Source organism: Emydura macquarii, unplaced genomic scaffold, assembly GCF_026122565.2.
Source record: "Emydura macquarii macquarii isolate MOO-44397 ecotype Brisbane River unplaced genomic scaffold, CSIRO-AGI_Emac_v2 contig_3220, whole genome shotgun sequence".
In the NCBI taxonomy this organism is placed as follows: domain Eukaryota; kingdom Metazoa; phylum Chordata; order Testudines; family Chelidae; genus Emydura; species Emydura macquarii.
In genome coordinates, this window is record NW_027133357.1 from 2,213,419 (window position 1) to 2,237,898 (window position 24,480).

General features: G+C 41.2%; 2 protein-coding genes across 6 annotated transcripts in view; one reads left to right on the top strand and one right to left on the bottom strand.

Annotated features, from left to right (window-relative positions):
- Positions 1-24,480, bottom strand: part of CEPT1 (choline/ethanolamine phosphotransferase 1) — a 71,481-nt gene that overhangs the window by 43,094 nt on the left and 3,907 nt on the right. Inside the window, exon 1 of one of the 2 annotated variants that reach the window (XM_067531820.1) lies at positions 867-887. The exons of the other annotated variant lie outside the window; for it this stretch is intronic. The gene's annotated coding sequence lies outside the window, so the exon portion shown is untranslated. Of the gene's footprint in view, positions 1-866; positions 888-24,480 lie in introns of those variants that run through there. 2 annotated transcript variants of the gene reach the window in all.
- Positions 50-22,616, top strand: DRAM2 (DNA damage regulated autophagy modulator 2). Of its 4 annotated transcripts, none has more exons than XM_067531822.1 (9): positions 50-216; positions 6,045-6,149; positions 7,893-8,160; positions 10,886-10,953; positions 11,539-11,678; positions 15,154-15,316; positions 20,026-20,108; positions 21,457-21,549; positions 22,235-22,616. In XM_067531822.1, exons 3-9 carry the CDS (start codon positions 8,030-8,032, stop codon positions 22,340-22,342), a joined length of 786 nt encoding a protein of 261 aa, XP_067387923.1. In that variant the 5' UTR covers positions 50-216; positions 6,045-6,149; positions 7,893-8,029; the 3' UTR covers positions 22,343-22,616. The 4 variants fall into 4 exon arrangements, with proteins under 4 accessions (XP_067387923.1, XP_067387924.1, XP_067387922.1 ...); XM_067531821.1 differs by having other exon boundaries at positions 51-216; positions 7,890-8,160; XM_067531823.1 differs by lacking the exon at positions 6,045-6,149 and having other exon boundaries at positions 7,890-8,160.

Here is a 24,480-nt window from a genome sequence, read left to right on the forward strand (position 1 = left end):
GGTGGTGGTGGCTCGGGCGCGCGCGCGCGCGCTGGGAGGAGGGTGTGGGAGCCCGGCTCGGGAGCGCGCGCAGTTGCGCATGTGGCGCGCGCGCGCGCGCGTTCCGGATTCCCCAGCGCACACTCACCCTTGTCCCCGGGCCGGGACTCCCTGCTGTGTGTGCGCGCTGCCGGCCGGGCGCGGAGGGGCCATGGGGCTGGGGCAGGAGAGCCCGAGGTAAGGCAGCCGTGACGGGGAGAGAAAGCGCGCGCTCCGCCGGCGTCCGAAAGGCAGCGAGCCCCCCGCTCCCCGTCCCTCTCGCCCCATCGCCCCACTGCCCGTTCCCGATTCCCCTCCTGACCCCTGAATGCCCCACTGCCCTGCCCAGCTCCCCCTCCGCACCCATCACCCCCCCGCCCTCTTCGCTGCCTGCCCCATTGCTCTGTGCCGGTCATCTCCCAGCCAGCCCCCCCGACCTAGCGTCTGCCCCACCCCCACGCCACTAACTCTCCCTTCGCCCCCCATACAGCCCGCCCGTGTCATGCATCCGCCACTGCTCTGCCCCCCTGACCCTCCCCCTCACTCCGGGGCTCTGGTCTTACTGCAGTTGTAAGCCGTTCAAGATCGGAGCCAAGGCTGTACAGTGCCTCGGCTGCTGGGGGCCTGACCTTCTTGGGGGCCTGGGGGCCAACCTACCCCTGCCCTGCCTCCAGCTCCCCCACCTGCCCCGACCTGCTCTACGGCCTCTTTCCCTCACACCTCCCATTGTCCTGAGCCACTTCCCCTCCTGCTGCCCTGTCCTCCTGACTCTCTTCCTCCCTCCTCTTCTCTTTCCCTACTGATTGTCCCCTGCCTGGTGTTATCCAGTCCCTTCCATCTCGCCTCACCCTTACTGCACCAATTCTTTTTTCTGGGGGATCTCCTTCCTAAAGCTCCATCACTGCAACGTCTTCAAAATCTTCCCTTCAGCCTGGCTCAGCTCAGGCTAACTGGTGGGGGTTCTTCCTGTGCACCACTACTCTGCCTTTGTGGTGTGTATTACCCAGCTTTCTTGTTTCTCTGCACTTTCCACCCGCCTCTGCCTTTTGAGTCACCTTAGTTTTACCTTTAACTTTTACACTGAGTACAATGTTCAAATGAACCCTATTGACACATTTAATGACTACTTTGTCAAGCACATAGAATGGATAGGGAGGAGTGTGCACCTGCCCTCTGGCTTGCTTCAACACAATCTCTCCAGGATGGAAATACTTATCTCACCTACAGCTCATTCTTGTTCATCTCCTGTCTGTTCCTGAAGGGGAGACATACATCTTTCATTTAACTCCTGTGTTCCTAGACTTCTTCCACACCTCCTGTTGGGATTTCTGCTTACTGCTATCTCTGCAATATAGTCAGTGTGAGCCACAATCTTGACTCCATCTCATCCATGCCTTGACATACTCACATCTTTATTATTGCAAAATGCCTGTTCTTTAGCCTCACAAACTCCTAGATCTCTGTACTTAATCATGAGCAGAATGTTCCTGCACACCTCACACATTCAGAGAAACAAAACCACATCATACCAATCCTCAAAGGAGCTTTCAAGTTTTTTAAGCTCTTTATTGACTCACTCTAGCCTATTAATTCCTCCTACCTCATCTCTGACCCCTCCACTCCACAGTTTTACTCCTGCCACTCTGGGAGTTCTCTCCAGATTGGTCTTTTTTCAGATTTCATTTAAAAGCATCTTTACTTGCCCTTGCCTACTTCTGATAATAAATAATGCAAGAGGAAGAAATTAAGTGTAATTATAGGTATTATGTGCTTTAATTTCTTTCCAACATAAAGTTGAATTAGGGCTAAAAAACTCCTTAAGAAAATGGAAATAAAGAGCTGGAGATTGAGATAACTATTTAAAAATACTTAAATACATCAGAAAAAAGGCTATATTTGTGACTATCTAGACCAGTTGGCAAAGGAGGATTATGAGGTAGCAAGGGAGTTAAGTATTTATTTACATAAAAAGCAATAGGACATCTTCATAGAGTAAACTGTTAATCATTTGTTAAATAAATTTACACTGCACTTTACTTTATCTGTAAAGACACTCCCTGTCTCTGCTTTCGCTATGCAATTCTTGCCTATACAGAGGCACCTGCCCACATAGATCCAATTGCACAATACAGTCTTTAGACTTTTTTTAAAAAGGCAGGACACGGACATCTGGCTAAGTGAGGGAGCATGAAGAGATTGGCTGTGAGGGGATTAGAAGAATTTTTAGAAGCGAGTTTTAAAGAGAAGTTTGAAAAAGTTGAGAACGAACACTTGGTGGACAAAATGTGGAAGGCTCTTCTAAGCACAAGGTGTGGTTAGTGTAAATGAATTTTGTACACAGAATCCCAGCCCTGGATGTACACAAAAGCACAAAGATATGGACTATCATCTGTATGCTTTCATGTACATACTTACCATTTTTCAGAAAGTTTGATCTTATACTACATTTTAATATTATACTGACCTTATGTATAGAAATTCCAAAGTTAAGGTTGCATGTGCAATGCATCCTTGTGAGTGTGCACTGAGATACAGTTAATTACATCATCAATGTTTCTCAAATACTGCAATATGTATACTCTTTTCTACACCTTTGGCTAGATCTACAGAATTGTTGGTCATTTCTTGTATACTTTTTCTAGATTAGTTGCCATAATAGTCCAGTATATAGTAAACGTTTTAATGACAAAATTTCTGCTCCCTAATGTTGGTAACTAAAATTAAAGCACATTACATTTCTGAACAGGAGTTCAATATTGTAACCATCTCAAACTGTTTCTCAGACAAACAGAGCTGTGTAGTCTTATTTCTGTCTTACACATCTGCATAAAAGGTATAAGTATTTTTGGTATGTTCGAACTGTCTTATAGCTCAAATTTTACTTATGAGTTTCTTTAATTTCCTCATAAGAAATTGTGTGTAGCATTTATGCTTATTTGCTACTGCTTTGAAAGTTATCACTATATTTCTAAACAAGCAAATACAACAGCTAAACTTGTTGAATGGTGACTGTTGAGCCAAATACATTTAAAAATAATAGAATCATGGGACTGGAAGGCACCTCGAGAGGTCTTCTAGTTCAGTCCTCTGCACCCAGTATTATTCTAGACCATCCCTGAACAGTGTTTGTCTAACCTGCTCTTAAAAACCTCCAATGACTGAGATTCAATACCTCCCTAGGCGATTTATTCCAGTGCTTAACCACCCTGACAAAGTTTTTCCTAATGTCCAACCTAAACCACCCTTGCTGCAATTTAAAACCATTGTTTCTTGTCCTATCCATTAAAAAGAACAATTTTTCTCCCTTCTCCTTGCAACAACTTTTTATATACTTGAAAAGTTATGTCCCCTTTTTAGTTCTCCAGAATAAACAAACCAAAATTTTTTCAGTCCTTCATCATAGGTCATGTTTTCTAGACCTTTAATCATTTTTGTTGTTCTTCTCTGGACTGTCTCCAATTTGTCCACATCTTTCCTGAAATGTGGTGCCCAGAACTGGACACAATACTCCAGTTGAGGCCTAATCAGCACAGAGTAGAGCAGAAGAGTTACTTCTTGTATCTTGCTTATAACACTCCTGCTAATACATCCCGGAATGTGGTTTGCTTTTTTTGCAATAGTGTTACACTGTTGACATATTTAACTTGTGATCTACTGTGATCACCACATCCCTTTCCCTAGTACTACTTCCTAGGCAGTCATTTCCCATTTTGTATGTGTGCAACTTATTGTTCCTTCCTAAGTGGAGTAGTTTGCATTTGTCCTTATTAAATTTCATCCTGTTTACTTCAGAGCATTTCTGCAGTTTGTCCAGATCATTTTGAATTTTAACCTTATCCTCCAAAGCACTTGCAACTCCTCCCAGCTTGGTATCATCCACATACTTTATAAATGTACTCTCTATGCCATTATCCAAATCATTGCTGAAGATATTGAACAGAACCGGACCCAGAACTGATCCCTGTGGGACCCCACTTGATATGCCATTCCAGTTTGACTGTGAACCACTAATAACTACTCTCTGGGAACAGTTTTCCAACAAGTTATGAACCCCCTTTTAGTAGCTCCATCTAGGTTGTATTTCCCAGTTTCCTCTATTGATTGTGGGTTCTTTTTATTTGCCTTATGGTATTTGAGCCTTTAAAGCTCTTGTTTTCAAGTTTTTCTTCACAAAGGCAGAAAATTACTTGAATTTTTAAAAAAATGAAAGCTGAAATTCTAGTATAGTCACATGACTTTTGGGGGAAGGACTTTAAGAAAATCCTCAGTAAAAATCACAGTAGTTGGCAGCATTGAATTACTGGTGGAATTGTATAGCTTGTGTTATGCTGGAGGTCAGAGTGGATAATTAATGGTCCCTTCTGACCTTAAAAGTCCATAAGCCTAAAACATTTTATCTTCTATGTTTCTGTCATCTCCCCTTCCACACTCAAGAGAAGACAACACAGGACGTCTTACTTTCCTGTTATATTGTCACTTTTCTGTGTGGGAGTCTAACACTTCCAAGGTATCAACCATTCCTGCATTTCTAATCTACTACATTGCTAGCACAGAAGTACCTATATTTCCCTTATGAAGTCCAGTATTCCCCAGAATTGTCTCATATAGCAAATAAATAAAAAAATAAATAAAAAAGAACTCTGGATGATGGGGGATCCTTCTGACTGGCAAAGAGTGATGGCAGAAGCACTTTCCAGTTTCAAGGATGGGTGTGCACAAGTTTCCTCAGGACGTTTCTGTACCTATTTGAAGCGAAGTCGGTCTGCGTGATAAATTAGTATTCTAACAGGCTTTGTAGTCAGAGCACAAACTTTTTACATTAACCAGCGTGTGAAGTTGGTTCCCTGTTCAATTATACTTTACCTTGGGGTCCTCAATACAGTGTATAACTAGGCTTGGCAGAATAGATTTTTATTTTTTTTATAATTTTGATGGCTAATATCAATGTTTATTTTTAAGCATTTTTTTAAGATTTGTAGTGCTTTAAATAATTTGTTTATATCATCACTTTAAATTTCACAGTTGCAGGAAAGTACTGTAATGGGGGGGAACAGCAGACAATTATTAATGACAGTTGACATTAAGATTCAAAAAGTTAAACTTTGTAACCGTTGAAATACAAAATTGTCAAAATATACAAGATAAATATCTTTAAGTCAAACTCTAGTAAGTTCTCAAGCAACATTTTTCTTACCTTTGCCTAGCTGTACATTTTCATTAATGCAGAGATGTCTTTTCATTGGTTTGTGTGTGTAGTGAATTCGTTTGCCAATAAAAAAAACCAAATCCTTCCCAACCTTTGTATAACTCAGGAATTTAGCGTTCATGATTTTGGCTAATATGGGAAGAAGAGAACTGCATCCAGGTATCTTGTGCCATAGATCACTATCATCTATGCATAGTGGAGCTTTCTTCAGGCTGACCAACTATATCTATTCCAATTCATTTGGATGGGTCCTTTGCTAAAAGGGGGGGACACCGGCCTTGTTGCTGTCAGACAGTTTTGACAGGAGTCTGCAACTTCTCAGCAATCCCCGTCCGGCCCCTCTGTCTTAGGGGCCGGTTAGACCAAGAGAAAACATGAATGATTTTTTTTTTTAAGCTAAAAAACCTCTTTGCAATCTTAGTGTCCCTAGGAAAAACAGGGAAGGGGGAGAGCTTAGTACTTCCTGAATAAATAGAGAAGCAAACTTGATTAAATGGGATGGAGAGAGCGCAAGCGAGCAAGCCCTTTGTTCTCGTAGGTTAGGCGAGCCTGGTGGCTCAGCACAAAGGGAGAAAGAAAAGCCTGTGACTCCCCTGTGAAGAGGAAAAAATGAAGCCAGATAAAATTGCAGTGAGAAGGGGAGAGGAAAGTGTGGTGATCACTGGTTAAAAAAAAAGGAAAGAAGAATCTGGTGCTACCACTAAAGAGCAAAACAGAGTGCCCTGCCACTTAAGTAAAAGGGAAGGCAGAGACAGCACAGAAGTGGCAGCACCAAACTATGGAACACATTCCTGATTTTTTTTTCATTTGTATCGAAAAGGGTTAGAAAGAAATGAAGAAAATGGAGACGTTAAAGAGGAAATTTCAGCAGAAAGATTATTTTGGATTCCCCTTGAGACAGAGTTCCTGCTGATGTCATTCTCAGGTATGCGGCATGTCAGTATCTTTTCCCAGACAAACATTTATTGAGACAATATTGTCCTTTTAAACAAACATTAAGAGTAGTAAGAATAATATAATTTAGGCACCAGGCTGAGCGGTCTGAGTTATATTCCCAGCCACTGAGGTACCTGGGATACTCTGGGGTTTCAGACCAGTATGCAGAGTGGGTCAGATAAAGGCATATGTCTGGCCTGTATCATAGGGGTTGGATCTGTTCATATCAGAAGTGCAATTTGGACAGAATAAGGTCTCCAGCCCTCTAGGGATGTGAAGAAGGTTGTCAGCTCTGGACCATAGGTTCTCGTCTCTCCCTCCCCAGACTCACTGTTCATATCCTTCCTCTCCTATTCCTGCTGTCTCCTGCCTTCGTACTTGCCCTTTGAACTCTTCTGTCATCCCGTTCTCTGTCTTCCTCCTACTCCATTGCCCTTCAGTCCATTATCTCTTTGTCAGAGTTGACAGCTGAGGTTGGAGCAGATGCAGGCTGGGATTAGGGCGGGCTTTGTTGGAAACAGGCACACACTAGAGCAAGAGCAGCAGTAAGGGCAGTGTTCCCAGCCAAGTGACATTGAGCATACTAGAGAGACTGCTTCCTTATTCTGGTTAATTTCAGTGTATTTCCTGTCCAGCTCTAGACCAACTGGCCCACACTGCCTTACTCATCTTGCCCTGCTCTTTTCTGAGCCTTCTGCCTTCGACCTCTCGCTGATCACCACTCAGTCTCTCTGCATTGCTCACTTTTCCTCATCTTCTTTGCCCTGTCATTTGCTCTGTTCACTGTCTCTAATCTTTCATCTCTTTGGAGCCTTATATCTACTAAGATTAAGTTTCTGTGAACTTTGTTTCTCAAGTGTAAGATTGGTCTTGTGGTTAAGGCGCAAAACTGAGATTTAGTAGAACTAAATTATTAACTTCCTGATTGGAGCCGGTGGCAAACTACTCCCCCCCACCATTTCCTGCAGCAGCAAGGGAGGAGTTACAATTCCTTCCTTGCACTCTTGTGGGGGTGACGCAGCTACACATTGCATCTGTATGTCTAGCTCTCTGAGTGTAATGTCGCTCAAACTGGGGTTTTCGAAACTGGATAGGTGCATAAACACAGTGTGATGCACTTAACTAACTGGGTGAGTAAATGGAACTTCCCCTGCAACTGGATTAGCCAGTTGTCTCTGGAGGTCCTAGATGGTAGAAGCCAGCTCTTGTCCAAAGATATCAGTGCATGTATTTACAGACTTATGTTTAAGGTTGTAAAGTGTCTTCAGAGCCTCAGATGGAAGGAAGTAGATAAGTGCAAGAGTTACTAATATTTCCATGTTTTCAGTTCACTTTTTAAATAGGCTCAGTTTGTTGTTAATGGCAGTTGTAGATGCTTTAATTTCCTTTGTTCGTAAAACTGTCCTTGAGGCATATTCTGTACTCATTATACTCCCTGATCCCCCTTAACCTTGATGAGGTTTTATGCACAAGTAGAGTTGAAGAGAAAGAATCAAAACAGAATGGCCCTCTTGACACAGCTCTGGAAGCAGGCAGATGTTAAGGTAGTAAAATGACATGAGTTTCTTCTCTAGTTCTTCTGTGAGTTGCAGTATGAAAGTTTCCAAAAGAAATTTCTGCTCTTCACTTTAAAGAAGCTTCGGGTTGTAAAAAGCAGGGACTTCCTCTAAGCCTCATGTTGTGCTCACAAGAACAGTGATACTAAATCCAATCTGTCTTTTTTTTATAGCAGTTTATAACAGGATGCGCGTGAAGACTGCATGTTAAACACAATTCTCTGTCTTCAAGAAGAGAAAACCACTGAGATAAAACCAAAGATATTTTGCACATTTGATTCTTCATAGCCTTTGCATTTGGGAAAGTGTTGCAATGTGGTGGTTTCAGCAAGGCCTCTGTTTCTTGCCTTCGGCTTTGGTTGTTTGGTCAGCTGCTTCTTTCATATTTTCGTACATTACCGCAGTCCTTCTGCATCACATTGACCCTTTGGTGCCCTACATCAGGTCAGTAAACTTGAACTATTGCACTATTAACTATACCACAGTATTCATGCCAGGACTGACCTTTCCTTTTTATGCAAATGTTTCTCCTAACTTCTTAAAAATTGTAGTTTAATATGTATAATTTTAGGATTAATAATTTAACATTAAACTAAGATGTTTATTTTTTTAAAAATAAACACCTGTTTGTCCAAAAAAAAAAAAAAAAAAAAAACAACTAACATCTTAAAGTTTTCATGGTGTGTGTTAATGTCATTAAGATATCATAGCGTGTTTTTATGATCACTAGAAGTGTTGGATAATTGGAGGCACAAAGCCACAGAATAAGTGTCTGAACCCAGAGTTGTTCTATGATGCCAGTTCTCTGCTTTTACCAGTCTTGGACCCACCCAGATGGGAAGCGCGGGGTGATTACAACCTCCTTCCCTCCCCAGGGTTGAAACCTTGAGGTTGGGAACCCGTGTTCAATGGCATCATGGCTTTTTCATTTGAAATGTGGGCTTTCCTCTTTTAATTAAATATGTTAAAATCAAAATCAGTTGCTGATGTAGTGTCAGACAACCCTGAGTAAATCTTAGTTCTACTAACCAAGCGCAGTCACAGAATTTAACGTCTCCTCTCTGGAAGAATTGAGGGTCTGCTTGTGCCTCTGCTGCCTGCCTCCTTCAGATGGCTGGAGCTACCATCATCTTCCCCCTCTAATGTCTCCTCCATGTGGTAGAAGAACTGACAGTCTTCACAATATTGATCAGTTTAGTGTTGAGCTGCGAGAGAGGATTTTTAATTATAACACCTCTTCTGATAAGGGCAATCATGTTTGCGCAAATTACAAAAAAGAGTCTATCTTTTTAACCTAGGGAGAATTAGCTTTCTATGAATTCCAGAATATATATTTACATCTAATCTCTCATACTCCTTAGTGTATTATCCCTCTGTGGCATGTGCTTTACTCACTTAGGCCAGGGATTTCAGTGTTAAAGCCTGAATCAGAGGGGTTTTGTTTGGTTTTTAACTTCAAAACCCTCATTAGGTGGTTTGTGTTCCAGGCTTTTTTCTGTTAACTCAGTTGTATGTATATATTTTTATACAGATGTGTTTAGAATGGTAAGTCAAGGACTGATTTGTTAATTAAATTGCTTGCACATGATGGTAGTTGCAATGTACTTGTAACAAAGTAATGCAGAGAGGTCATCCCCCTCTCAAGATCAAGTTGTAGTAAAATCTACAACTTTCTGCAAAATACAAAGCGTACACTGGCTTGGTTGGCAAACTAAACTAGATTATTCTAGGAAGATAATAATAGCCATACCAGATCAGATAAGTGGCCCATCTAATTCAGTATATAGTCCCTAAACATGGGCCAATACTAGATGCTCAAGAGGAAAGTGCATTTGTCAACACTGCACTTTATCTGCTATTGTGTTGTTGCTCTAGCCTCTCTGTTTTCACCACTTTTTACTAACAATTTTGTGTCATCTGCCCCCTCACTGCTCATCCTCTTTTCCAGATCATTAAACACTGATACTAGAATGGAGCTTCCACACAGCACAGTTCACCTTTTGCCATGATGAAAATTTAATACTAATTTTTACTCTGTTTTCTGTCTTAGCCAGTTTCTGATCCCTGGCTTTGACTCACTCCAAGACCGCTTCATTTCCATACTAACCTCTTGTGCAGGACTTTGCCAAAGCTTTTTGAAAATCAATTAAATTACATAAACTAGGTCTCCTTTATCACAGTTTTATTGACACATTCAAAGAACTAGATTAGCAAGACATGATTTTTCTTAGAATCTAGCACAGTTTCAGCAAACATTGAGCATCTATATCTTTTAATTAATTATAATTCTTGGCTTGGATGCAGAATCTTTGCCTTTGTTATGATTAGTACTACTGCCTTTTTGATCTCCTGATAGGTTTACTCAGAGTTCCACCCTGGTGTAATGGAGATACAGAAATATCAGGCAAGTTTTTCTAGAGGTTTTGAGAGCCCAATTGAGACACTTAAGAGACCTCCTGTCCCAAAAATGCTGATCACCCACTTCTGAAAGTCAGGTTCTTTAAAGTATTTCAAGTTGGGCACCCAAAAAGTCAGGCTCTCAACCCATTAGTCACTTTTGAATATCTTGGCCATCATTTACAGGTGTGAAAATTTAACTCTGCAAGTCTGCCTTTTTATAGTGAATGAGGCAAATATTTGGTTGTGTGCAGTGAATAAGGTATGGGACCATGTGTTGAAAAGGATAAAAATGGACAGCTGCCTCATTCACTGTATACAGTCCAGCCTGCACACTAAATGATGCAAGTGTACTTTGAAAATGAGTAATCAGGTAATTAAAATCTGTATTGTAATGTGTCTGACCAGTTGGAACCTTAACTTTGGCCTTTCCAGACTTTAGAATGCTTCATTTTATAACCGTAACTACCTTAACTTTTTATATAGAATTGACAAACATAAAAAGGAGCGCTATGTTGGACTGTACTTATTGTTCCTGTTCTAAAAACATTGTGCCCATGACAAAAAGGCAGTCATGTTTGTGACTGCAGCCCTAGAAACCAGTATGCTACTTAAGCAATTTACTGTGCAACAAAATGGGTGAGACGTGCTTTGAATGCCTCATGACCCTCCTTCTCCTTTCCTTCCCCCATCTTATAAATATGCATTTGTGTTGCGGGAATTTACAGTACATGGAGAACTGTATTTCATATGTTTTTTTGTTTTTTTACAGTGACACAGGGACAATAGCTCCTGAAAGGTGCTTATTTGGGATTATGTTAAATATTTCCACTTTCTTAGGTAAGTAGATAAAATGACCTCTAGCACATTGTAAGCACTTCTGGAATACAAATTATTAAACAATAGCTCTAATTTACTGAATTTCATTATTACCCATAATTCCCAAACAAACACTACATTAAGAGAGAGGCTGAGTGTACATATCACTTATTTAGGGTGAAATCCATTATGGGGTTGTTGCAATTATTCCCAAACCAAGCATTATTAGTACAGGAAACTTATAGTTAAGGTTAAGCTTACAAGAAATCAAGACATGTTAAGGAATGAAAATGCACATTTAGGACTCCTGAATAACCTTAACTGTGCCCTGTAGTGATATCATGGGGGGAGGAAGTGGAATCTCATGTGTCTAAAAAAAAAATAGTCTAATCTAGGATCAGAAACGCATGTTAATCAGAAGGGAATTGCATTTTTGTTACTTCACTTTATTTCCTGACTGGAGTTCTTCATTTTGCTTAACGTCACACTCACGTAGCTTTTGCCTTTTAAATAAAGTGACCTTTATCTCTCATAGCACCTTACAGTTAACAAAAATAGTCTCCTTGTTTACTTAAGCCTCACTGCCTTTGGGTTGTTTGTTCACAGGTATTGCTACCGTGTATATTCGTTATAAACAAGTTTATGCCCTGAACCCAGGAGAGCCCAAGATCGCCATATTAAATAAGGCTGGCTTTACACTAGGAGTGATGAGCTGCTTTGGACTTTGCATTATTGCAAACTTCCAGGTTTGTGTTTCATTTGCAGGTTTCTGGATGTTCCAGTGGAATGGCAATCCAGTATTTTGGACCACATTTCAGAAGTCTGAACCCCCATTGACTTAAGTTATAGCTGTGGGTGCTCAACACCTCTGAAAAAATCAAGTCTTTTATGTACATTTTCTTTAAAACCCATCAGACATTTTTGAAAATTACAAGCCCTAATAGCCTATCCTTCTTCCCCGTCTCTGTTGTCTATTTTTCTCTTCAACATGATCTTCTTTTTCAGAGTTTTCCCTCTCTCAAACTGATAACCTTTTAAATATTCACACCAGAAGCAAGATATGCCATGTACTTCCAGGGTCACCCATCTTATGGCGACAGTCATGCATTTCTGCATCTCAGTTGGAGTCTCATCTGCATCAAGCTGATCTGGCCAAAGGCTGCTGGCATTGGGTGCAGTTATGCCTTTTGGCTGCTGGGGTGTCCTGCTGAGCAAGAATCCAGGTGCTTCCTTCACCTCCCAGCTTCTCATTTCTGGCCCTAATCCAGCAGGGGGCTAGAGAAGGTGATGGGAGCAGAAACACAAAATGAGGGGCTTGATACTGGCCTCAACCTCCAGTGTCCTCCTTTCCCCCAAATCCAGCAGTACCAGGTGCTATACAGCACATAGCCCTTGCTCATTAGAAGCCCCAGCACCCACTGTCCTAACACCCCTCAGGAGCACTTCCTCTCTTCCCAGAACCCCAGTAGCCACCCATCTAGCTACTCCTTCCTCCCTGTGGCCACTCACCTACCCTGGCTAGAGATGCCAATGTCCTAACCCACCCAAGGATTGAGGGATGATGTGTTTGACTAAGCCTAAATTTATGGCTATATGCAAATTAAATACTATGCAAACTTGGCAGCTATGCTTATTAGCATATTTGACCATCAGTGCTGGCAAGGAGGTTCCCACAGAAAAAGGAAGGAGCCAAAAAAAAAAAGTTGGGATCTGCTAATTACAGGAGGATAATTCAAGAGCAAGAGGAGTGAGTTAAAAGTTTGGGCAAAAAAGAGTTCCAAAGAGGGGACACCAAGCAGACAACCCCAGAAAATTCTCAATCCAGAAGCTGTTGAGGGTATCGATGGATGCTGCCCTGTAGAACTCTGCCCAGATGGGTACATGTGAGGCCCAAGGGCTAATCTGAGTGCATGTGTGCATGCTAATCTGCATGTGTCAGGCCCAAGAGCTAACTTGACCAGCATAGCGATAGCAGAGGAACTGAATACTTCAGGTCAGTTTTCCCATGCAGACAAGCCCAAAGAAAAATTTCTCTGCTTCTGCTGAGCTTTGATCTCTGCATTGGCAATATAGAAAAATAGTTGTACTTCAACCACTGGATGGCAGTATAGCAGCACAGAATTTAAGTTGATTTCTACAGTACAGATGCATAGTCAGCCTTTGAAATTTATTGGCACTTGTTTAAATACAAAATCTGGCTATGTAAGGGACTGGTTGATTTCGTTACCATTAATCTCATCTATAGTTATGTAGCTAAAATGAGGAAGCTAGTCCCATGCTTTAGGGCATAAGATGATCTGCAGGGTTGCGGATGGGCAGGGGAGAAAGGACAATCTACCATGCACAGTTGGAAAGGTGCATTTTTTCTTACCTTCCTTCTGAGCATCAGAAACTGGTCACTGACCAAAAAAGACAAAAAAACTTGTCTGAGTGCACCAATAGTCTGATTTTCTATGGCATATCCTGGGTTTCTTTGATAACTGTAGAGTGTATTCCATCCTGTACAATTTGTTACTTGTCAAATTTTGAAGCATGCATTCTACTTAAAGTGTGATTCTACTTTTAAATCAAGTAGGAGTGCCCTTGTGTTATCCAAAGGGACAACTGCTGGTTTTAATGCCAAGCTTTTACTGTTTTTAGCCCCCGTTAGAACGAGGGAATGAACATACCTAAGAGAGGGAGTAAGGTGACATTTTTTCTACATAATAGTTGACTAAATTCCAGTCATTTATATCTGTGCTATGCGGTTGTATTCAGTGGTGTCACTGAGGGCCTGCTTTGACCTTTATTACTGGGGGGGGTGATGCACAAGAGACTCCAGCTTGTTCGAGTTTGCAGAACTGGCAGTCAGAAAGGACTAAAACTGAGCCAATTTGATCTAAAGTAATTGAGAGACAAACACAGAACCCCACGATTCCATTGTTACAGAGTCACTTTTCCGAGTAGAACCACTAAGTTTTAGCCTGCATTGTGTGATCCAGTTGTGTTAATAAACTTACAGATTGTAGGATAGAAGAGCTTAATAGGCCATCTAGTCCCTGATCCTTGCCCTCATCTGTGTAATTATAAGGGTTCTTTTATCCAGCTTCAGTGTTGCATCCCATTTTTCTTTGAATACATCTTGTGATAGGACACTGATTTCTTGTCAAACTGCAGACTCCCTTGGACAAGTAGCATGCAGCCAAGTTTGCAAGAGTGGTCAGACTGCAGGTCAATCAACATTTCCATGTCTAGCTTGATGCACTTTGTGCATCATTTACAAAATTGAGGAGCACCTGCAGTTCTCAGTGACATGAAATGGAGCTGAAAGTGCTGTACAACTCTCAAAGTCAGGCCCAAAGTGTCTCAAGATGGGAACCCAAATTTCAGTGACCTTTTGAAAATGTTGGCCTTGAACTCTGCGCCTTGGCTTTCTTGAATGTAAAATGGAAATATGAATACTTACCCACATCAAAGATCATGCAAGGGTCAGTTTTTTCATAAAAGATTTTGATCTTCAAATGGAAGGCTCTGTATATGTGCAAGTTACTGGTACTATTAACAGGATATTATTCCATTATCAGATGGACCTGTTCTTGTTTTACTTGCTTCAAGCCATCCTGAATAATTCCTCTACATCCTTTTTGTTACTCCTGTTCAGTTATTTACTGACTAGTCTCATTAAGGCTGTATTTCATACCTGGGTGATGAGTACCCGGGGGGGGGGGCGGGCGGCAAATAAAAAGTTTTTAAAACATTTATACTGTTAGGGTCAAGCCTGTTCAGTGTTAACACAGCCCTAATTATTGCACTAAAAGTCTTGCAGTTCTAGCCAGTTTACTAAAACCTCTGCTCTTGAGTTAAAGTGTCACAGGAGCTTTAATAAGCTCAAGTGGCCAAGACCTTAATTTTATGTTTCATCTGAAAGATTGGACCTCCAGTGGCCAATTGCTCCATGACAATGTGTACCAACAGTTTGTCAGCTGCTGAATTACTGCTAACCATACGTGGACTTCCTTTAAAGGTCTCCCAGCCATGTACTGACTCTGGCCTAGCATGGCTTAACTCGAGAGATGAGAAGATCACAGTCTGAGGTGGTGGCAGCTGCAGGCAAAGCTTTTACAGAAAAATAAATTGTATGAGCTTTGACAAAGTGGAGCTATCAGCACTGCAATAAGCTAAATTGTGTTCTGCATATTTTATGTACTTGTTATATTTATTCATATCTGTCTTTCCCCCTAGAAATATACTCTGTTTTATATGCACGTAATTGGAGCTTGTATAACATTTGGAATAGGGGCTATTTACATACTGGTTCAGACTATCCTTTCCTACACGATGCAGCCAAAAATATTTTGGATCCGAGTGACCGTGTTACTCTGGTGTGGATCAAGCATAGCAAGCAGTATCCTTTGTTGTGAAATACGAACACTAGTAGTACAAGATAAGCCATAAAATAGAACAAGTTTGTGGAAAAAATACGTGCAAAGAAATGTGTAGGGCCTCTTCCCCATTAGTGTTAAATAATATCTAACCATAGAATATGTACATGTCTCTAGCTGTATAGTCTATATTGTGCTATTTATTTATATTCTCTCGTGGGTTTTGTCTAACATCAGAAAGAAAAGAATCACTGAGTTAAACTGGCTAATCTGTCACATTAAGAGGCAGGCAGAAGGGATGGTTCACCATGCGCTGAGATTGCAAAGCAGATCCTTCATTCTAAGAGAGCTGAAGATGGCAAATAAATGTGTATCAAAAATCCAAGGCCTGAGAATGGGAAGTGCATAAAAGAGACTAGTCTTTAGTGGGAGAGCATCAGTAGTTAAATAAAAACAAGCAAACCCTGCGTTAAATCATGCTTTTGTCATCTTGCAATTAGAGTATTGCAGTGTGCTGTAGATTAGGATACATCTTAAATCAGTTTCAAAATGTGAACTAATACAGAATGCAGATGCCTGCTAGTTAAGTGGTGTTTTTGCTGAATACATCACACCAGAGCTCCATTGTCTGGATTGTCTACCTATCTGTTGGTTTCTAGGTGACATTTAAAGTATTGGCACTGAACTGTAGAGCTTTAAATAGCTTGGAACCTGCCTACTTAAGAGACTGCCCTTGGCCATACTGCCAGTGACCATAGTGTTATTGATGAAGGCCATTTGAGCTGGTGCCTCCTCCCCAGTATACCTGAGAAGGAAGGGGACTGCTGGCAGGTATTCTTTGTGACATCCAAAACCTGCTCTCAGATTTGGGAGGCACTAGGACTGGGCTGTGGAGCAGTTGGGGTATTTAAATTCTACAAAACATGGAAAAAGGCAGAAGGGCTCATCATCTAGTCTGACTTCCTGTATATTTCAAGCCACTAAATTTCACCTAGTTACCCCTATATTAAGCCTGCTATGCTTTAGATAAATTTATAAGAAACTAGTGTTCGCTAAACCATATCTTCCAGACAGGCATTCAGTCTTAATTTAAGACTTGAAGAGATGGCTGACTGTTGGAATGTATTACCTGATTTTTTTTTTTTGTATGAACAAAAATAAATGAAAGTTTTAGGCTTGATGGGTCAGCCACTTCCTGTGATAGATAAGTGCTGGATTAGGGCAAACAGTTTGCTCACAACCCACTTTATGGTTGTTCAGGAGCTGAGAGCCTGGTTTAGGCTGGCATTGGAGAAGGGAAATTTCTTAATTAACTAGGTTCCTCGGGGTTCCTTAATATGCAAAGTATATACCCTGCCTTCATTTACTGTGGGATTCACATCTTGGAATTCTGTTTAGAGTTTGTTAGATTGTTTTTCCCCCATGATTCTCAGGAAACATTTAATTAGGTGCACTTAGCTAAGTGATTCCATAACTAGGGCTGACAGCACTGCCTCTCCACCTGCCCATAAAGGGATTTATGCCCACTCTTTGGGCTGGCATATTAACCCTTTTAGATGTTAAACAAAGGTGTTGTGATAGTTAATGTTCAAACCCTTGGAATGTTTGAGTCACTATAGGAGTGCCAAGTATTAGGTAGTGCTGAAAATGTCAGGAACATCTTGGGCCAAAGGATTACAAAAATATAATGCACTTCCTTCCACCATCCGAGGAAGAATCCCAGCCAGGATTCTGTCCAAGAAAAATGGAAAGAACATTATGCAAGGTACAGATAGACAACAGGATGATGGGCTATATTCCTAGAGCCAAGATGAGACCTGACTAAGAGTCAGCAAACAAGGATCCAGTTGGTGATGGTGTACATCAGTGCTAATGACATTGCTTCACAGGATACCTCAGATTATAGATGACTTCAGTGATGGTGGAAGGGGTTCTGAAGAATATCCATGTGATCTTATCAAAGAGCTTTCCTGTCCCAGGAGTGGAAGAAGGCAGAAGATTCCAGAAGTGATTCACTAGCTAGCTAAGTGGTGTAAGGTAGAAGGATTTAGTTTTGTGGAACATTGGTCTACCTTCTACGGAGTAAAGGGTCTATACAGTTCAGATGGCCTCCATTTTAGCAGAAGGGGAACTAATCTTCCTGGGGCAGGCTGGCTAGACTTGTCAGGAGGTTGTTAAACTAATAAACGACAGAGGAGGGTAAGAAGAAGAAACAAATAAGCACCTCTTAGCACAAAATGGAAATGTGGAGAACAAAATTAATCCAGACACCAAAGGACATGAACAGAAGAAATTCTTTAGATGCTAGAAGCCTGGGTAATGAACAAAAGGAATTTAGTTGCTCATTTATCATCATATAGTTCGACCTAGTTGGCATTACAAAATCTGGTAGAAAGGTTCACACCTATACATGTAGAGAAAAAGCTGCATTATGAGAAATCTCAATCTGAATGACATATGGGAGGTCTCATGCCACTAGTACTAAAATAGCCTCAGAATTTCTAAAAGTTATAGATGACAATTTTCTAAATCAGAGTGGTGCAGCCAACATGAGGCTCAAGTTTGAGGCACAAGATCAGAGGGCTAAAAATTAGTGGTAGCTTAGTTACAAGTGATCATGACTTGAACATATTTATTATGTGCAAACAGAATAGAGTCCAAACCAATATTATATATAAACTTGGTGCTTTAAAAGGATCAGCTTCACAAAGCTGAAAATAAGTATGAGCCAAACCAGTTGAAAGAATTTGAAACCAAAAAACAAAGTGATAATTGGGAATTATTTAAGAACATTTTACTAGATACCTAAAGAACTACACTAGAGAAAAGTCCACACTGGATAAAAAAACTTGACATAGGTGGAAAATGGAAGACACTATTTAAAATAAAGACTGCCCACCCACAAATGGAAGAAAGGAAATTGATAGATCACTCCTTTTGCTTTCTTTACCAATTTTCTACGATTCATAGCTTCTAATTAGATTAATACTATGGCCAGCAGAGTTAAACTACTTATCCTTAAGTATAGGATTCCTTTTGTTCCTAACAATGGTATTTGTCCATTACTAGCTGGACATGGTAGAGCTGTCAGCAACAAACAGAAAAGGCAGAAATGTTCAATAAATATTTCTATTCGGGAAAGAGCCAGATATATTTATAGGTCATATGGTGATAAAATACTTTCCATTCCAACAAGTTAGGATGATAGAAACCAGCTACTAAAGAGACATTTTAAAAATGAACCACACCAGATTACAGCACCTTTAAAACTCTTGGATACAAGTTGACATAATGTACCTTGACTTGACAAGGTAGTGCATGCATTTTGATAAAGAATCTACAAGAGTACAAAATCAACACAGCACACATTAAATGGATTAAAAACTGGCTAACAGATAGGTCTCAACATGTAATTATAAATGGGGAATCATCACTGAGCAGGTGTGTTTCAATTGGCATTCTGCAGGGATTAGTTCTGATCCCTATACTATTTAATATTTTTAGTTAATGACTTGGAAGTAAACAAAATGACTGATGGTTTGCAGATAAAGATTGGGAGAAATGGTAAATAATGAAGAGGATAGGTTACTGATATAGAGCCGTCCGGATTGTTTTGTAAACTGGTTGCAAGCCGATAGTGTGCGCTATTAAAACTGGAAAGTCATACATTAGGGACACAGAAGGTGGGCCATACAGGATAGGGGCATCTGGGATGGGAAGCAGTAACTCAAAGACATGTGGGCAATCAGCTGAACATGAGCTCTCAGGGCAGTGTTGTACCCAAAAAGGCTCATGAGATCTTTGGCTATATGAATGAGAATATTGAATAGTGAGGTTTTGTTACCTCTGTAAGTGGCACTGTTTACCCACTACTGGAATATTGTGTCTAGTTTTGGTGTCCGCGGTTCAAAAAAGATGTTGCTTAATTGCAGAGGGTTCAGAAAAGAGCCATGAAAATGATGAAAGGATTGTAAAACATGCTTTTAATGATAAGCTAGACAGCTTGATCTCCTTGAGCCTAACAAAGGGTGACTTTATAGTTTAAATATCTGCATGGGGAAGAAAAAACACTTCAATCTAGGAGACAGAGACAACAAGATCCAATGGCTGGAAGATGAAGCTAGACATATTCAGACTAGAAGTAAGGAACAGTTTAACAGCAAGGGCAGTTAGCCATTAGACCAGCTTACTATGGATTGTGGTGGATTCTCCATCACTGGAAGTTTTGAAATCGAGACAGGTTTTTCCTCAAAGATCTGCTCTAGTTCAAACAGGAATTAGTTCAAAAAAGTCCTGTAGTCCCTGTTATACAGGAGGTCAGACTTGATCACAATGGTCCCTTCTGGTGTTAGAATCTATCCCTTCCCACTTGTACCATGCAGTCATCCAAACATCAGTCGTTTGATTCACTACCACCACGACTTCCATTGATTCACTATTCAGATTCCTTTAATTTTTTTTGTTTTTAAGGACTGAAAAGATTAATTGACTAAATCTTTTATTGGGTAAGAAGTTACACTTTTGTTGCATAGAGTGTAACTATCTATTTCACCTCAAGGTTACTGTTCATTATGGCAAATGCTTCTTTATCTTGGCATTTCAGAGCCCAGACTCCTATCCTGTTTATGCAGAAACCTGGCCTCAGTATGAAACTTAGTCCAAAGCTTAATTTCAGCGTTCTTACCAAGTTGGTCATTGAGCATCCTGCATCTTCCTTACCTTGTTTTTTTAGTGTTTATTTCTTCAGTCCTTTTGTACAGTGGCCTGTATGGAACTGATCTAGTACAGAAACTGCACTGGGACCCACAGGAAAAAGTAAGTCTGGTTTTGAGAAGGGGGCGGGAACAAATCCATGAAGGAATTTGTGTGCATTTAGCATTGGAGAAAGTGTTCCATGTATGAAGGCGAATGCAGACTTTTTCTAACTGCTGGGAATGCTCAGGATGCTGGATTGCCTGGATCTCAATGGGGCGGGGAGGGGGACGCAAGTTGCTTACCCATGGGGGATGGGCAGGAAGGACAAGAGTTGTTGCAACTTTGTGTTTCTCACAAACTCAAGTTTTAATCAGAGACCATGTTAATTTATAGGTAGGTGTAAGGGGACAAAGAAAAGATTGAACATTTAACAAACCATTTCCAAATTTCCTCTTTCCTTTTCTGTGCTCAATTTCTCTTACTTCATGTTGCATTTACACTTTTCCATTAAATGAAAGTGTCTATCTCTCACGTGCTTTAGATGACTTTCCCTTGCAAATATAAGCAAACACGAACAATTGGGAATTACATAAAACATTTTCAATACATGGGACAAATTAACTTTTATTTTTTGAGCAAAAATGAGACTGCTTGCCCTGTTACTTCTCAGTGCAAGTAAAGAGTGCAGAATCAGGCCCTAAATTAGACTACAAACCTCTAGAAGTGTTAATGAACGAAGGGAGTTGTGGGGATCATTGCAGTGAACAGAACTTTATTTCAAGAAGTTATTAGGTACAGGTTCTCTAAACTACAAGTTTAATCATGGCAACTGCCACAATGCTGAGCATGACCTGCCTTGTCTTTGCTCACCACACAGTTATGATCAGAATCGTCAGCCACCAAGACTCTTCACAGTCATGTTTTAACAGGGGAACATTTTGCACTGAAGATGAAGCCTGGGTGGTCATTGCTGTTTGGTGGGTAACTGAAATGGGTATGAGAGAGCAAGAGGAAGAATGGAGAAAGAGGAGAGAGGACCAGAGGAAGAGATCAGGAGACAGAGAGAGGAAAGTGGGCAAGTTAGTGGTACATATATGATGTAGCTATACTTTGTTAATTGATCCTTAGAGGCCATTATGTAGTGAAGCTACAGCCTAGCCCCAAACATACATGTGTACATTGTACACACTACTTCTAGAGTGCCAAAAAAAGGGAGTTAGGAATCATCAGCCATCTGCACATACCTCTGCACCCTTTTAGGGAAGGAATACTTCACCCTTTCACTCCTAGACACCAGGTAAATTCAGCTTATTTCATTCTCTTATGAAAGGAAAATTAGATAAAAAAAATCATGGAAAAATCCTGACTGATCTAGGAGAGCATCTTCTGAATTGCAGAAATACAAACCTTCCACCACTGGAGACTGAAAAAGCAGCCTCATTACATAGATGTATTTTCTCCAATACAGGGCTACATAGTTCACATCATCAGCACAATATCAGAATGGTCTCTGGCTTTCTCCTTCCTCAGCTTTTTCCTCACCTATATTCGTGATTTTCAGGTAAAGCAAAGTTTGTGTTAAATGCTTTATAGCCTTAGATTTGTTAAACTTAACATCCTTCATAAAAAAAAAAATCAGAGCTGGTAAACTCAGCCCTGCCAGCCTCATTACAGCAATATACCTTCTTTTTGTTGTTTTGGGTTGTATCCTGAAACAGCAGCAAGGTAAACAAGGTCCCGTCTTACTCAATAGATTTTTTTTGTGCTGTGCCCCTAACATGTACCTGCTGACTAATCAGAAGTAGCTTTAACTACTTTCATTTCCTACAAGTGCTGCCGGGAATAATATGGGAAATAGCACAAGAGGGGAATGTTTCAGAAAATTCTTGGTAATTGAAATCAAGGGATTAGAATGAAAACTGTTTTGGCACCTTATCTTAGCCACCTCTATCTGCACCTGCAGTCACCTGTAGATCAGCTGATTATCTCCTTCCTGAGGTATGAAGGCTTTCACACAATGAACGGTCATGGGAGATGTTTGGATAATGCCATATTATCTCCTCATGGGTCTCTCAGGGCTATTTGAGTTACTAATATTTTGCTTTCGTAGCAGGCAAGTAATTTTTGGAGTGATATGCATTTCGAGTTGCTTGGATTTGGCTGTAGAAGCTATGCTGGGGAAAGAGTAAATAGTGGAGCTCTGCTAAGTTATATTTTCTTTCCTTTCTCACTCGTTTCTGTTACAGAAAATTTCCTTGCGTGCAGATGTCAATTTAAGTGGACACAACCTTTGCAATACACCCAAGAGCTTTGTGGCTGATGAAAACACACTGCTTATTGGAGGAGGTTTATAACTAAGTGGAAAAGAAAACACTCTCTCAGCTTTTATAATTCAGGAATTTAGAAAGTAGCTATAATACTGACAATTTGTACAAGTGTTTATTTTGCATCAAAAATTCCATCCAATTAAAGAAAGTTATTAAATTCAATCACTGACATGTAAAGGGCTTTGCTATTAACCCACTTGCAATGCAAAGGTGATTAATAATCAGTATTGTCAATAGCCTGTAATACATTTCTACACTTACACATTTTATAGAATGGAAAATAAAATGGACATTGGAAAGTTGTGAGCATCTCTGCTGATTTGGTCCATGCATTCTACACACACTGAAGGCCTTGAACAAGATTCCAAGCAGTTTCCACACAGGGCCTGATGCAATTCCAGTGAAAGTCAGTTACAATGAATGAGAGGATGTATTGAATGAGGATTAACTACACAGGTGGAGATGAGATTTAAACCTTATACAGGTCCTAGCCTTCACAATTTTCACAACTGCATATGCATGAGGGGCCAAACTGAAGGTTATACAGCCTTAATTCCGGCATTTCCTACCTTTTGAGAGCTTGACTTTGCAACCTTAATATTATTTACATTCCACCATTTGACATATTGACACCAACATGAGTCATTAGCAACTTGCAAGCTTCAGATCAACTGCACAGACTTCTGCAGAGCTAAAATTTAAGTGAAGTAGAGCAGGTTATCCTGTGGGCCAGCACTAGAGGGAATGAGACATTGTGCTACCAGCCTCAGATATTTGCTGACTGGAGGAATGGTGCAACTAGGAATCGGGTTCCATTCCAGGCTCTGAAGGGGAGTGTCTGCTCTACAGAGCACAGACCCTTCTGCCGGTTCCCCACAGCTTGATCCCTCTGTCTTGCCCCCTCCAACCTGTCTATTCCCCACACCTGGCTCTTCATCTCTCTTCACTTTGCCTACCCAGCCCATCTCCTCGCCCAACAAGTCCAGTCTCCCCCCAGCTCTCAGTCCCCCTACTCCAACTCCTAGTTTCTCTCATCTTTCACCCTGAGCTCTCTAAGGTTTTGTCCCAAGCTGTTCCTTTCTCTGCCCCAGTCAGCTCTTGTCCCCATGCCTTCAAATCTTCCACCTTTCCTCTTCCATGCTGGGTGAGTGCCAGCAGGGGATCATTCAGATCACAGAAGAGACTCTTAGAAGTGCCATCAAGTTGAGAGCAGGGTCTTGCTTCATTCAGCCAATAACAGAGAAAGAAGCAAGTCGTCAGCCCCTACACAGCTAACTCTGAAATGAAACCACCACCACGTCTCTCTAGCTACCAGACACCCCAGGATAGCCCCACCACACTCCTGGGGCAATCCAGGGCTGAAAAATGTAAGTTGTGCTGCTCTCTTCCCTCACGCCCGCTTCTGCCTGCACCCCGGGGATAAGCAGGGCATGTGACCTCTCCAGATGTGCACTCATCACATCAGGGTCCCCAGCCTTGAGCAGACATCAGCGTAGCAGATCTGCTCGGGGTTTTCTGAGCCCAGACCTTAGCTGCAAAGGCAGGAGGGAGAGAGCAGGAGCTTTCCTAGTGCTACAAAGGCAAGAGGGACGGATGTGCTTGTGAGCAGGGTCTCAAGGAAGCACCAGTGGGGGCCTCTCCTCCCCCCACCCCGTATCTTGGATCCTTTTTCACTTCCCCTCCACTCCATCCCAGTTTTATTTCCACCTCCCATCCCCCTCCCCCCACACCTCAATATCTGGAGTCCTCCCCCACCTCACCCCTATTATCTGGCTTCTACTCTGTATCCCCCTTTCCCAAACAGCAGCTTGGGGCAATGACGCGGGTCGATGGCCAGAGTGCCTGGGTCAGGCAGTTCCAGAGAGTGGGGAAACTAAGTTGAAATAAGAGCATCCGCACATGGAGTTAATCAGGAATAGCTCCCCATGCAGACAAGCCTTTACACAACTCTCAGTGTGGCACAACACACACATCTGTGCTCTATTAGTTCCTGGTCCACATGACCATAATGGACACTGTCACTTCAGAAGCCTTCACTTGCATCTAAAAGCCCAACAGACCCCAACCTGCATTGTTACTGGGGGAGTCATCTTTTAAACCTGAGAAGTTAAAAACCCAACTAGATCCTAATGTGTTTTATTAAACACTTGCATTGTGTCAGCACC

Bases quoted from the DNA above. Each gene is read 5' to 3' on its own strand.
- DRAM2 (XM_067531822.1), top strand. From the start codon at position 8,030: ATGTGGTGGTTTCAGCAAGGCCTCTGTTTCTTGCCTTCGGCTTTGGTT. The intron at 8,161-10,885 runs GTCAGTAAACTT...GTTTTTTTACAG, and splicing joins CCTTTGGTGCCCTACATCAG to TGACACAGGGACAATAGCTC. The intron at 10,954-11,538 runs GTAAGTAGATAA...GTTTGTTCACAG, and splicing joins AAATATTTCCACTTTCTTAG to GTATTGCTACCGTGTATATT.